The 15,545-nt window shown below is 43.7% G+C and overlaps 1 protein-coding gene across 1 annotated transcript in view; it reads left to right on the forward strand.

The window, feature by feature from the left end:
* Positions 1-15,545, forward strand: part of FRRS1L (ferric chelate reductase 1 like) — an 85,764-nt gene that overhangs the window by 33,591 nt on the left and 36,628 nt on the right. The window contains exon 3 of the mRNA XM_075316533.1: positions 5,877-5,961. Within this exon, the coding sequence (XP_075172648.1) occupies positions 5,877-5,961 (85 nt within the window). The remainder of the gene's footprint in view (positions 1-5,876; positions 5,962-15,545) is intronic.

Raw genomic sequence — 15,545 nt, forward strand, 5'->3', positions numbered from 1 at the left:
TATATATACTATACATGCTTGAACCATCTGCTTACATTGTCCTCTTCTTTTATTACTCATTGTCTATGGACTACACCTGAACCTTCATATATAGTTACAAATTTCCTTATATCTGTTTTATATTTAATCAATAAATTTATAGTTTTTTAATGATGGATTGTGAACTCCGTTTTTTCTATTGAATCTACTGTATATATTGGTTGGAGTTTTTCCCTATATAAATACAGTGAGATTTTTCATCCTACTAATGGCATAATTAATGGGTTATTTTCAGATGATTTTGACTCTACTATGTGGTCACTAAGGGGTACTTTACACGCTGCGACATCGCTACCGATATATTGTCGGGGGTCACGTCGTTAGTGACGCACATCCGGCGCCGGTAGAGACATCACAGCATGTAACACTAATGAGCGACGATCAACGATCGTAAAATCGTTCCAAATCGGTGATAGTTGACACGTCGTTCATTTCCTTAATATCGCTGCTGCCACCAGTACGGTGTTGTTCGTCGTTCCTGCGGCATCACACATCGTTATGTGTGACACCGCAGAAGCGACGAACATCTCCTTACCTGCGTCCACCGGCAATGCGGAAGGAAGGAGGTGGGCGGGATGTTACGTCCTGCTCATCTCCGCCCCTCCGCTTCTATAGGCCGGCCGCTTAGTGATGCCGCAGTGACGTCGCTATGATGCCGAACGCACCTCCCCTTGAGGGAGGGATTGTTCAGCGGTCACAGCGACGTCGCTGATCAGGTATGTGCGTGTGACGCTGCTGTAGCAGTAATGTTCGCTACGGCAGCGAGCACCAAATGTCGCACCAACGACGGGGGCGGGTGCTATAGCGCTCGACATCGCTAGCAATCGCTAGCGATGTCGCAGCGTGTAAATTACCCTTAAGTGTGGCTTAAGCACACCGTGGGGCTCAGAAGCATCTCCATAGTCTAAAAGCGGCAATAATATTATATATTTGAACAAAATACACGTCTCAATCATTGTTTCCTAAATCTCAAAAAAAAACACTCCATAGTAGCATAAGGAACCAGAAAAAGACAGGAGTTTTTACAAGGCAAAATAAAGAGTTTTATTGATACAAAAGTCACAAAAATCACATATGAAATAAACATACAGATTAAAATAGTGCTATAAAGGGGAAAACACCCAAAGATGTGTGGGACAGAGAAGCACGCTCATATAGCTATCAAAAACATGGGTATATAGGTCAGGCTTCCGCCCTGAGGAAGCTGAGATGTGCGACGCGAAGCACGCGTTGGATGGGTCTCTTTGATTTGTGGGATGCATTATTGACGCTCTTTTAACAATGGGTAAGCGATTGATTTAAAGCTTGATATATTATTGCACTTTATAACTTATTTATTAAAGCCTGACCTATATTATTATTATTTATTATTATTATTATTATTATTTATTATTATAGCGCCATTTATTCCATGGCGCTTTACAAGTGAAAAAGGGTATACGTACAACAATCATTAACAGTACAAAACAGACTGGAATAGGAGGAGAGAGGACCCTGCCCGCGAGGGCTCACAGTCTACAGGGAATGGGTATATACCCATGTTTTTGATAGCTGTATGAGCCTGCTTCTCTGTCCCACACATCTTTGGGTGTTTTCCCCTTTATAGCATTATTTTAATCTGTATGTTTATTTTGTGACTTTTGTATCAATAAAACTCTTTATTTTGCCTTGTAAAAACTCCTGTCTTTTTCTGGTTCCATAGTCTAAAAGCTATAGCTTTTTTATTTTTCTACTGCTGTGCTGAGTGGGTAATTGGTTTTTGCAGCACTAAATGACGATTTCAAGGATACCATTTCTATTGAGATATGACTTTTTGATCGTGTTATATTCCACTTTGTGTTTGGAGGTATGATGAAAAAACATAGTTTTTGCAACTTTTTTTTTCAGTGTCCACTGTAGGGGTTAAATAATGTGACATATTTTTAAATCAGGTCATTCCGACCGTGGCAATACTAAATTTGTGTACTTTGTTTATTTTTGTTTTTACATAACAATGTGCATTTATCGTAATATTTTTTTTTAAATTTTTTTTAATTTTTTTTTTGTTTTTTACTTTGTTTATTGTAATATATATATTTTTTTACTTAGTCCTACAATGCAACTTCAACTTTTATTTCTCTGCTCACTGGTCTTATGCATTGCAATGTAGAAGGCCTGTCAATTTTATACTGGAAGAACACCTGTTAGACAACTGCATCTGGCTAGACCTATTAGGCCACAGATCCAAAGGTCATTATTAGACCTTTGGCTGCCATGACAGCCCTGATGATTTCACGGGGTGTTGGTTGCATAAGAGAGGGAGTCAACTCCCTCCCACAAACTTCTAAATACTCCAATCGCTAAAGATTGAGCCATCTAGAAGATAAGACAGTTGAGGTCTGTGTTACAGATAACATCATCGGGACCTGAGCCGATCAGGTCTTGTTGATGTTGCCAGTCCAAGGCGGTGATTAGCACTACGATCCTGGACCATATCCTTGCACGACCATGTACTGTAAATTTATGGTGGTGCTGCACAAAGCCCAGGAAGCATCAACTTGTGTTTACCATCATAAGGTTGTGAAGAGGTTAAACGCTATAGTATTTTTTTATTTATTTATTTAACACATTTTTCAGAGAACTCCTTTATTAGCATTCTAAAGTTGAGTGGCTGCCATACTGAAAACCCAGCTACCGGAAGGAAATTAAGTTTATACTTCGTGGTAGCCTCCAACTTTCAGTCATAGAGGCATGGCTTCAGTCACCTCGCAGTACATAGTGAGTGGCTGTGGTAACCACACCCCGGCAATGACTGACAGTCGGTTCTATAGTGCATCATTGCTGAGCCAGCTGTCAATGTACTTTTGTGGATGACATATGCCCTGTGTGGAGTGGACTCAGCTTTTGAGTCCGCTCCAAAGACTTTGGCATGATACATTATGTAATAGTTCAACATGTAGCCTTAAGGGGTGAAAGACATATCATAGACAGAATGATGCATGAGACTTCATTGACTACAAATGTGATTGTACTGGCACAGGTGCAGTACCTTTGGTGAATACTGTGGGAACTCGACTTAACTGATGGCTGAATTCCTGCAGCAACAACCAGTACCAATTCTGCCCATATCTGTTTAACCCTCTAAATGTCACAATCAAAAGTGATCACAGCATTTAAAAGGTTATCAGAATGAGGGAACCCCATCTGTCACTCCATCAGCCCACTGCAAAGCACGCACAGGGTACCAATAGCTGTTATGGCACCCAGAGGTGTATGTCCTTCTGGTTGGCTAGTTACATTGGCCTGGTAGGTCCTGCCATAAGTAAAAAAGAAGAGTTAAAACAAGAATGGAATTACAAAGAAAAAGATAGTAAAAAAATAAAATGAAAACACAAATAAGGTACGTAAGAATCCTGACAAAAGGTAAAAGCAAAAAAAACAAAATAAGAGTTCACATATTTTGTATTGCCCATCTGGACGTATGTTGAGTATATCACTGAAAACATCAGTAGGGATTATGTATAAATCTCCAAAATACGTGATTCAGATGAAACAACTGACAAAACTATTCACTATAAACAGGCAAATGACATCAATTCAGATTCAGTTTGGTTACTTTCTCAACCATGTTCCATCTTTTTAGGTCTGCACAAAAGTCGACTATGCTTTTTTTTATACCTATAAAAAGATCAATACCACCGGAAGAGGGACCTTAATAATTCCAAGGTGTCTCTATTTGCCTCATTATAGTAAATGGTTGTATTGGTGGATCCGTTTGATTTACATATTTCGCAGAATTTAGACAGAAATCCTGGTATAACTGTTCAGCATACAGAACAGGATAACTGTGAATGTAGCCTAAAAAGCCAAGCAAAATGCGGGCTCCCCAAATGTAAGTGTCCTTAAAAATACCTTCCAAAAGAAGAATGAGGCTCTTTCCTTTCTGAGCCCTGTAGTGTGCCAAAACAGTAGATTCCAACCACTTGTGTGGTATTGGCATATTCAAGAGAAATTGCACAATTGTGCAAGCCATTTTTTCCTTTTACCCTTGTGAAATTGAGACCTTTTGGGCTAAATCACTAATAACATGGAAAGGTCTGTGAAGCACCTGTGCATTGAAGATGCACACCACACACCTAAATGAATTATTTTGAGGGATGTAGTTTCCAGAATGTGGCCACTTTTGGGTGGTTTCTGATGTTTTGGCACCTTGGAGACTTTGCAAATGTGAAATGACTCTACTATCTCGCTCCAAATGTCAAATAGCGCTCCTCTTCTAAAGGACCATTTACACGCTGTGACATCGCTAACAATATATCGTCGGGGTCACGGTGTTTGTGACGCACATCCGGCGTCGTTAGCGACATCGCAGCATGTGACATCTAGGAGCGACCTTAAACGATCGCAAAAGAGTTAAAAATCATTGGTCTGTAACACGTCGTTCATTTACCAAAAATTATTGTCTGGTCAGTAGCGAGGTTGTTCGTCGTTCCTGCGGCACCACACATCGCTACGTGTGACACCGCCGGGTCGACAAACATCTCCTTACCTGCCATCAACCGGCAATGAGGAAGGAAGAAGGTGGGCGGCATGTTCCGGAAGCTCATCTCCTCCCCTCCTCTGCTATTGGGCGGCCGCTTAGTGATGCCGCAGTGACGTCACTATGACGCCGAACGCACCTCCCCCTTGAAGGAGGGATTGTTTGGCGGTCACAGCGACGTCGCTGAAAAGGTATTTGCGCGTGACGCTGCCGTAGCGATAATGTTCGCTACGGCTGCGATCACCAAATGTCGCACGAACGACGGGGGCGGGTGCTATCGCGCACGACATCGCTAGCTATCGCTGGCGATGTTGCAGCGTGTAAAGCACCCTTTAGCCTTATTGTATGCCCAAATAGTAGTTTTCAAACACGTATGGGTTATTAGGGCACTGAGGAGAATTTGCAGAATAAGTAATCAATTTTAATTTCTCATGTTGACCTTGTGAAAATGAAAAATGTAGGGCTTAATGCAACATGTTAGTAAAAAAAATGTATTTTGAAGTTTTTCCCTCCACTTTGTATTAATTCCTGTGAAGCATGTGTAGGCTAAGCAAACTTTAAGGATGCAATTTACAATATTGTGATGTGTACATATTTTTAAATGGGGTCTTTTTGGAGGATTTTCTGACACATAGGCCCCTCAAAAGCACTTAAAATGTAAAGTTGTTCCAAAAAAACAGGTTTTGCAAATTTCATTGAAAATAAATAGTAAAACTGTAGCTAAACTTCTAATCCTTTTAACATGATAACAAAAAGCCCTTTTAAAATGATGTTGTTGTGAAGTAGACGTGGTAAATGTTATTTTTTTTACTATTTTGTATGGTATGGCTATCCTTTTTTAAGGGTATAAAAAGTTTCACATTTGTGACTTCTTGTAACTTTTATATTTTCATAAATAAACAAATTATACTGATCCAAAATTTGTGACTAACATGAAATACAATAAGTCAGACAAAAAAAAACCCCTCAATCACTGAGATAGGAAGAAGCATTAGGCCATGTGCGCACTAGAAACTGACTTTTTCTTAAGGAAAAACCAGACCCTCTGAAAGAATACTGCACCTGCGATAAAAAACCACACCAAAACCGCAACGAAATCCGGATGCGGTTTTGCCGCGGTTTGGTACGGATTGGGTGCGGAATTTCTGCGGGGTTTCTGCAGGTTGGTCCCTGCGGGTTTTTACCAATAATTAATGGCAAAACCGCTGGGACCTGCAGAAAAGAAGTGACATGCACATTAATTCCACACCTTTAAGTTAGTGGGTGTAATGTGACCTTTTTCAAGGCAATTAACTGTACATTTGTTTATATTTTCCAGGATATCCTTTTCCCACAGCTCCTCCAGTTGACCCTTTTGCCAGGATACGTGTAGATGATTGTGGAAAAACTAAAGGATGCTTTAGGTCAGTATGTCTACATCCTGGAATACACGTTTTACTATATCATAATATTGTATATTATACAATAATATATATATATATATATATTTATATATATATATATACTAGAAGGTGGCCCGATTCTACGCATCGGGTATTCTAGAATTTACGTATTGTGTAGTTAATGTATGATTTTTGTTTTATATATATATATATATATATATATATATATATATATATATATATATATATAGATGTTGTTGTCTGTAGTTACCAAGTGTTTGTGTAGGGCGCTGTACATGTTCTGGGTGTTGTCTGGGTGTGGCGGGGGGTGAGAGCGGTGTTGTATGTGTGTTGCGTGTGTTGCGTTGTTTGTGGAGCGCTGTGTGTCTGTAGCGTCGTGTGTGTGTGTGTGTTGCGCGGTTTGTGTGGGTGTGGTGTGTTTTGGGGGGAGGTATGTTTTGTGCAATGTGTGTGTGTTGCGTGGTATGTGCGTATATTTATGTATGCCGCGGTGTTTGTGTGTTGGGTGTTATGTGTGTGCAGCATTGTCTGTGTGTGTGGGTGTCTGTGTAGGGCGGTGTTTGTGGTTCCCAGTGTGTGTGTGTGGTGTGTTGTGTGTGTGTGTGTGTGTGTGTGTGTTGGGGGGAGGTGTGCACCTCCCATCGTGCTCCATCCCCCATGCTGCGCACCCCCCATCGTGCTCCATCCGCCATGCTGCGCACTCCCAAACGTGCTCCATCCGCCATGCTGCGCACTCCCAAACGTGGTCCATCCGCCATGCTGCGCACTCCCAAACGTGCTCCATCCGCCATGCTGCGCACTCCCAAACGTGCTCCATCCGCCATGCTGCGCACTCCCAAACGTGCTCCATCTGCCATGCTGCGTACTCCCCATCGTGCTCCATCCGCCATGCTGCGCACTCCCCATCGTGCTCCATCCCCCATGCTGCGCACCCCCCATCGTGCTCCATCCCCCATGTTGCACCAGCATCAGCCTCTCTGCCCCCAGCATCAGCGTCTCTCCTCCCAACATCAGCCTCTCTCCTCCCAGCATCAGCCTCTCTGTCCCCAGCATCAGCCTCTCTGTCCCCAGCATCAGCCTCTCTCCTCCCAGCCTCAGCGTCCCCCAGCATCAGCCTCTCTTCTCTCAGCCTCCCCCCTTCCAGCCTCCCTCCTCCCAGCCTCCTCCTCCCAGCCTCCCCCAGCATCAGCCTCCCCCTCCCAGCCTCCCCCAGCATCAGCCTCTCGCCTCCCAGCCTCCCCCAGCATCAGCCTCTCTCCTCCCAGCCTCCCCCAGCATTAGCCTCTCTCCTCCCAGCCTCCTCCAGCATCAGCCTCTCTCCTCCCAGCCTCCCCCAGCATCAGCCTCCCCCTCCCAGCCTTCCCCAAGATCAGCCTCTCTACTCCCAGCCTCCTTCCTCCCACCCTCCCCCAGCATCAGCCTCCCCCTCCCAGCCTCCCCCAGCATCAGCCTCTCTCCTCCCAGCCTCCCCCAGCATCAGCCTCTCTCCTCTCAGCCTCCCCCAGCATCAGCCTACACCCTCCCAGCCTCCCCCAGCATCAGCCTACCCCAGCATCAGCCTACCCCAGCATCAGCCTCTCTCCTCCCAGCCTCCCCCAGCATCAGCCTCCCCCTCCCAGCCTTCCCCAGGATCAGCCTCTCTCCTCCCAGCTTCCCCCAGCATCAGCCTCTCTCCTCTCAGCCTCCCCCAGCATCAGCCTACACCCTCCCAGCCTCCCCCAGCATCAGCCTACCCCAGCATCAGCCTACCCCAGCATCAGCCTCTCTCCTCCCAGCTTCCCCCAGCACGCCATGCTCCTCTGCCGACACTCACAGATCCGATTGCATACACTCACACACACACACACACTCACACATCTGAACACACTCACACACATCCGATCGCATACACTCACACACACACACTGAAGATATCGCACATACACATGTGATCCGGAGATACCACATGCTTCTGGCCATGTGATCCTCCGGCAGGTCCTGGAAGGTCACTCCACAGTATCGCCGCCGAGAAGCAAGCGATATCCCAGGATGTTGTGAGTGTGTGGATGCGATGTGATGTGTGTGTGAGAGTGAGTGTGATCTGATGTGTGTGTGTGTGTTGTTATGTGTGTGCGTGTGTGTGTTCCGCCACTGCAGGACCTTGATGCGCTGGTAACTATGCTACCATGGTTACCAGCGTATCCCATCCCCCGCTCGCACGGGAGCTCACACCAGCATACGGCGGCAACCCCAGCAATGCGAGGGTATGTGTCGGCTGGGTTGGCGGCGTACGCTGATGTGGGCTCCCGGGGGTACAGTACTCACCTGGGAGTTGTGGCTCCGTGTCGGTTCGGGGAATGCGTGCGGGGCCAGAGCGACCGTGCATTGCGTGAGGGGGGCGGGGCGTGGCCGAGTTGCCAATGCGTGCAGGGTGCCGGGGCGAGAGGCCAATCCGTGTGGGGGGCAGAGCCTGGGCGAGCGGCCGGCCAATCCGTGTGCGGGCGGAGCCTGGGCGAGCGGCCAATCCATGCGGGGGGCGGGGCCATGGCGAGCCCAGCGGCCAATCAGCTTTGTGTCACCGTAAGGACACAATTTTGGAGCAAGACAGACAGACAGACAGACAGACAGAATAAGGCAATTATATATATAGATATATATACACAGTACCGACCAAACGTTTTGATACACCTCATTCAAAGAGTTTTCTTTATTTTTATGACTCTAAAAATTATAGATTCACATTGAAGACATCAAGACTATGAATGAAAACATGTGGAATGAAATACTTAAAGTGTGAAACAACTGAAAATATGTCTTATATTCTAGGTTCTTCAAAGTAGCCACCTTTTGCTTTGATTACTGCTTTGCACACTCTTGGCATTCTCTTGATGAGCTGTTTTCAGCAGTCTTGAAGGAGTTCCCAGAAATGCTTAGCACTTGTTGGCCCTTTTGCCTTCACTCTGCGGTCTAGCTCACCCCCAAACCATCTCGATTGGGTTCAGGTCTGGTGACTGTGGAGGCCAGGTCATCTGGCGTAGCATCCCATCACTCTCCTTCTTAGTCAAATAGCCCTTACACAGCCTGGAGGTGTGTTTGGGGTCATTGTCCTGTTGAAAAATAAATGATGGTCCAACTAAACGCAAACCAGATGGAATAGCATGCCGCTGCAAGATGCTGTGGTAGCCATGCTGGTTCAGTATGCCTTCAATTTTGAATAAATCCCCAACAGTGTTACCAGCAAAGCACCCCCACACCATCACACCTCCTCCGCCATGCTTCACGGTGGGAACCAGGCATGTAGAGTCCATCCGTTCACCTTTTCTACAAAGACACGGTCGTTGGATCCAAAGATCTCAAATTTGGGCTCATCAGACCAAAGCACAGATTTCCACTGGTCTAATGTCCATTCCTTGTGTTCTTTTGCCCAAACAAGTCTCTTCTGCTTGTTGCCTGTACTTAGCAGCGGTTTCCAAGCAGCTATTTTACCATGAAGGCCTGCTGCACAAAGTCTCCTCTTAATAGTTGTTCTAGAGATGAGAAGGTGTGTCCAAACTTTTGGTCTGTACTGTATATGAAAAATATGTATTTGATACACTGCCAATTTTGCAAGTTTTCCCACCTACAAAGAATGGGGAGGTCTGAACTGTACTGACTTGAACTGTAACGGGCAGAATAAAAAAAATCCATAAAATCACATTGTATGATTTTTAAATAATTAATTTCCATTTTATTGCATAAATAGGTATTTGATACAGTAGAGAAAACAAAACTTAATATTTGGTACAGAAACCTTTGTTTGCAATTACAGTGGTCAGACGTTTCCTGTAGTTCTTGACCAAGTTAGCAAACACTGCGGCAGGAATTTTGACCCACTTCTTCATACAGATCTTCTCCAAATCTTTCATGTTTTGGGGCTGCCCCTGGGCAACATTGAGTTTATGCTCCCTTCAAAGATTTCTATTGTGTTCACTTCAAATGGTTGGCTAACCCACTCCAGGACCTTGAAATGCTTCTTACGGAGCAACTCCTTAGTTGACCTGGCTAGGTGTGTTTTGGGTCATTGTCATGCTGGAAGACCCAGCCACGACCCATCTTCAATGCTCTTACTGAGGGAAGGAGGTTGTTGGCCAAAATATTGCAATAAAAGACCCCATCCATCCTCCCTTTAATATGGTGCAGTCATCCTGTCCCCATTGTTGTAAAGCACCCTCAAAGTATGATGTTTCCACCCCCTTGCTTCACGGTTGGGATGGTGTTCTTGAGGTTGTACTGATCCTTCTTCCTCCAAACACGGCGAGTAGAGTTGATACCAAAAAGTTCTATGCCTCCTCTGGATCATTGGCGAACTTCAAACAGGCCTGGACATGTGCTGACATGAGCATTGGAACCTTGCGTGCCCTGCAGGATTTTTATCTATGATAGCGTGATGTGTTACTATTTGTAATCTTTGAGACTGTGGTCCCAGCTCTATTCAGGTCATTGACCAGGTCCTCCCATGTAGTTCTGGGCTGATTCCTGACATTTCTCAGAATCACCTTTACCCCACAAGGCGAGGTCTTGCATGGAACCCCACATCGAGTAAGATTGCAGTCATCTAGTGTTTCTTCCATTTTCTAATAATTGTGCCAACAGTTGTTGCCTTCTCACCAAGCTGCTTGCCTATGGTCCATAACTTATTCTCGCTTATGCAAGTCTACAATTTTATCCCTAGTGTCCTTAAACAGCTCTTTGGTCTTGGCCATGGTGGAGAGGTTGGAATGTGATTGATTGAGTGTGTGGACGGTTGTCTTTTATACAGGTAATGAGTTCAAACAGGTGGAAGTAATACAGCTAATGAGTGCAGAGTAGGAGGGCTCTTTAAAGAAAAAATAACAGGTATGTGAGAGCCAGAATTCTTGCTGGTTGGTAGGGGATCAAATAATTACATTATGCAATAAAATGCAAATTAATTATTTAAAAATCATACAATGTAATTTTCTGGATTTTTTTTATTCAGTCTGCCACAGTTGAAGTGTAGCTACGTTAAAAATGACACATCTCCCCAATCTTTATACGTGGGAAGATTTGCAAAATCGGCAGTGTATCAAATATTTTATAAAAGTTTAGGGTCACTTAGATATTTCCTTATTTTTGAAAGGAAAGCACATTTTTTTTCAATGAAGCTAACATTAAATTAAACAGAAGTATACTCTGTACATTGTTAATGTGTTAAATAGTTATTCTAGCTTCAAACGTCTGGTTTTTAATACAATATCTTCATAGGTGTATAGAGGCCCATTTCCAACAATCACCACTTCTAATGGTACATTGTGTTTGCTAACTGTGTTAGAAGGCTAATGGATGTTTAGAAATCCCTTGAAAGCCCTTGTGCAAGTATGTTAGCACAGCTGAAAACCATTTTGCTGATTAGAGAAGGGATAAAACAGACCTTCCTTTGAGCTAGTTGAGAATCTGGAGCATTACATTTGTTGAATCCATTAAACTCTCAAAATGGCCAGAAAAAGAGAACTTTCATGTGAAACTCGACAGTCTATTCTTTTTCTTAGAAATGAATGATATTCCTGCGAGAAATTGCCAAGACACTGAAGATTTCCTACAACGGTGTGTACTACTCCTTTCAGAGGAGGCCACAAACCGGCTCTAACCAGAGTAGACAGAGAAATGGGAGGCCACACTGCACAACTGAGCAACAAGACAAGTACATTAGAGTCTCTAGTTTGAGAAATCGACACCTCACAGGTCTTCAGCTGGCAGTGTCATTAAATAGTACCCGAAAAGCTCCAGTGTCAACTTCTACAATGAAAATGCAACTCTGGGATGCTAGCCTTCAGGGCAGAGTAGCAAAGAGAAAGCCATATCTGAGACTGGCTAATAAAAGGAAAAGATTAATATGGGCAAAAGAACACAGACATTGGACAGAGGAAGATTGGAAAAAAGTGTTATGGACAAACGATTCGAAGTTTGAAATGTTTGGATCACACAGAAGTAGTGAGATGCAGAACTATTGAAAAGATGCTGGAAGAATGCCTGATGCCATCTGTCAAGAATGGTGGAAGTAATGTGATGGTCTGTGGTTGCTTTGGTGCTGGTAAAGTGGGAGATTTGTACAAGGTAAAAGGGATTTTGAATAAGATAGACTATCACTCCATTTTGCAACACCATGCCATACCTTGTGGACAGCGCTTGATTGGAGCCAGTTTCATCCTACAACAGGATAATGACCCAAAGCACATCTCCAAATTATGCATGAACTATTTAGGAAGAAGCAGGCAGCTGGTATTCTATCTGTAATGGAATGGCCAACTGTTACGCTCACCGAGGAGCGGCGAACGTCCGGAGGTGGACCCACTGGACCGTGCACCGGACTCCCCTGAGAAGACGGCCAGCAGCGAACCCCTATACAGGGACTGTGCGGCGCCTCCCCAGAAGGCCTAAATGCACGGCAGCCAGGGACCGGAGCTAGGAGTCTCTGTACGGCCAGGCGTGGCTCGGGTACGATGTCCGCGGCAGGCGGAACACGGAAGTGGCACCGGAGATGTTTCACAGCAGGTGACGTCCACAGCCGCTACGGTACGGATAGTGTCCACGGCAGGTATGACACGGTGACGTCCACGGTAGGAATGGGTGGTGACGTCCACAGCCGGTACGGTACAGATAGTGTCCACGGCAGGTATGGCACGGTGACGTCCACGGTAGGAATAGGTGGTGACGTCCACAGCCGGTATGGTATAGATGGCACTACGGTGAGACACAGGATTAGAATCAGGTAACAAAAGTACGGATCATAAACAATAGCAGAAACAGATTAGGACACTGGCAATGCACTAATAGAGGCGTTGCTCGGGCGCCTGCTGCCGGGGGGAAGTGAACTTAAATACCTATTAGGCAGCAGGTGACCTCTGAGATCACTTCCAGGATTTGGGGCATGCCACTTTAAGAAAGGGGGCGTGGCCTCGCACGCAGCCTAGAATCACCTACAGCAATTCTGTGTGAGGAGGAAACTGCAGCAGGCCTTGGAGTGGGAGCAACGTCTGCAGAGCCTTGGGGCCGGTAAGTGGAAGGCCTTCTCTGCCTGGGAGTGGGGGCAGGAATGCATGTGGGAGCCATGCTGGGACTGGGCAGATGTGAGGGAGAGCTCCCCCCCCGGGGTCTGGTGGGACCAGGCGTTACACCAGCCCAGTCACCAGATCTCAACCCTATTGAGCTGTTGTAGGAGCAGCTTGACCGTATGGTACGCAAAAAGTACCCATCAAGCCAGTCCAACTTGTGGGAGAGGCTTCTGGAAGCATGGGGGGAAATATCTCCACATTACCTCAGCAAATTAACAGCTAGAATGCCAAGGGTCTGCAAAGCTGTAATTGCTACAAGGGAGCATTCTGTGACAAAAGCAAAGTGTGAAGGAGAAAATTATTATTTCAAGTAAAAATCATTATTTCTAACCTAGTCAATGTCTGGACTATATTTTCTATTCATTATGCAACTCATTTGATAAATAAAAGTATGATTCTTCATGGAAAAGACAAAATTGTCTGAGTGACTGTAAACTTTTGAACTGTAGTGTATATATATAATATATATATATATGTATATATATATATATATATATACATACGTGTGTGTGGGGGGGGTGGGGGGGTTTTGTGTGTGCGTGCGTCTGTGTGTGTGTGTGTGTGTGTGTGTGTGTAAACATTTAGCCCCTTCTTCCAATTGAAAATTAAAGAAATTAAAATTAAACATATTTGGTATTGTGATGTCTCATAAAAGTCCCGTCTATAGAAATATAAAAATTTGGCTGTAAGTTAAGTTCCAAAAAGAAAAAAGCTATTCAAATGCCAGAATTTCTATTTTTTGCTAAAAAAATGTGTATGCGCCCCATAAGGGTATCAATTAAAACTGAAGGTAATTGCATAAACCACAGCTCCATCAAAAGTAAAGTAAAGGGAAAGGGTTAAGTAAAGGGAAAAGTAAAAAGTTTCAACTCTCAGAAACTGCCAACACTAAGAAAAATATTTTCTTTTTATAAGGTTCTGAATTATTTTAACTTCCTAAAATATATAAAAAAAAACCCTGTTAATATTTGGTGTCTGTTATTGTACTAATCTTCATGGTTACCAGGTCATTACTGCATAATAGATGCCACAAAATGAAAACCCAAGAAACAATGGTGGAATTGTGTTTCTTTGTTTGTTTGTTAATTACAATTTTACCCCACTTGGATTTTTTTTACGATTTTACAGTACGTCAAACGAATACAAGCCCAATTACAGCTACGTCAATGTAAAAATAAAACATTATGAGGCTATGTGCGCACAGTGCGTTTTTCGCGGCGTTTTTGCACATTTTTCGGGTACGTTTTTGGCCTCAAAATTGCATGACTTTGCTTCCCCATTTTTGCTGTCCGCACACAACAGTTTTTTTAATCTGCGTTTTTGAGCTTAAAAAAAAAATGGACATGTCAATTCTTTCCTGCGTTTTTCTGCGTCTTCCGCCCATGCAATGCATTGGAAAAACGCAGCAAAACACAGAGATCAAAAACGCAGCAAAACGCAGCCAAAAACACACCAAATCGCGGTAAAAATGCATGCGTTTTTTGACGCGTTTTTTCGACGCGGGTGCGTTTTTGTGCGTTTTTAGCAGCCAAAAACGCAGCGTCAAAAAAACGCAGCGTGCGCACATAACCTGCGCACAGCCTAACTTTTACCAGTGAATTGAGAGTGAAATGTCAGTCCCTGAGGAAAAAGTAGCCGATTTCTGGGATAAATGTATTACAAAGTGTCCGATCTTCACTTGTACTATTGCTCTATGAACAAAGAATGTTACGGTTATGTTCACATGCTGCGCTTATTTATGCCAATGAAAAGTTGCTATTGCTTTTTAAAGCTGTGAGATACAGAAATCTCATGCACACATTTGCCTTTTTTCCTGACTATATTTAAGACCTGCAATGTTTTGAAATCTGCAGCATGTCTATTCTTTCAGTGTTTTTGCAGTGTTTTATCACCCATTGAAGGCAGTGAGAAAGGGAAAAAAAACGTAAACAATGTTTTGCTGTGTTTTTCTTATCAGTTTTGTGAATAAAGCTACATAGTCTATAGATAAAGCACACTCCAAAAACTCCAGGAAAACACAGCAAAAAGCAGGCATTTTTACTGCCAGAAGAGCACTTTTTGGCTGCAGAAAAAAATGTAGCAAAAATGCATGTGAACATGCAGCATTTTTGCAAAAATATTTTGCTGCATTTTTATAATGCAAATTAAAAGCTTTTTACAGTACCAGCAAAAGCTTTGAGATTTCTGATATGTCATGCTTATGCTTGTTTTTCTTTTTCTCACGGAGTTTGAGAATTGCAGTGTTTTGGAAATCTGCAGCCTATGAATTCTTTCAGTTTTTTTGTAGAATTTTCATCCATATAGTGTAATGAGAAAATTATAAAAATGCTTCAAAAAAAAGCAATGGCATTTTGGTGAAGAAAACTATCTTTTTTAAACATGTATTGTACACAAAGCACACATGTCATTTGTTCCTAGAAAACTGTGAAATGCTGCAAAACGGGCATTGTAAACAGTGTTTTTTCTGCCAAGACAGCAGGTTCTGGCTATAGAGAA

This window comes from Anomaloglossus baeobatrachus, chromosome 6, assembly GCF_048569485.1.
Source record: "Anomaloglossus baeobatrachus isolate aAnoBae1 chromosome 6, aAnoBae1.hap1, whole genome shotgun sequence".
Classification (NCBI taxonomy): domain Eukaryota; kingdom Metazoa; phylum Chordata; class Amphibia; order Anura; family Aromobatidae; genus Anomaloglossus; species Anomaloglossus baeobatrachus.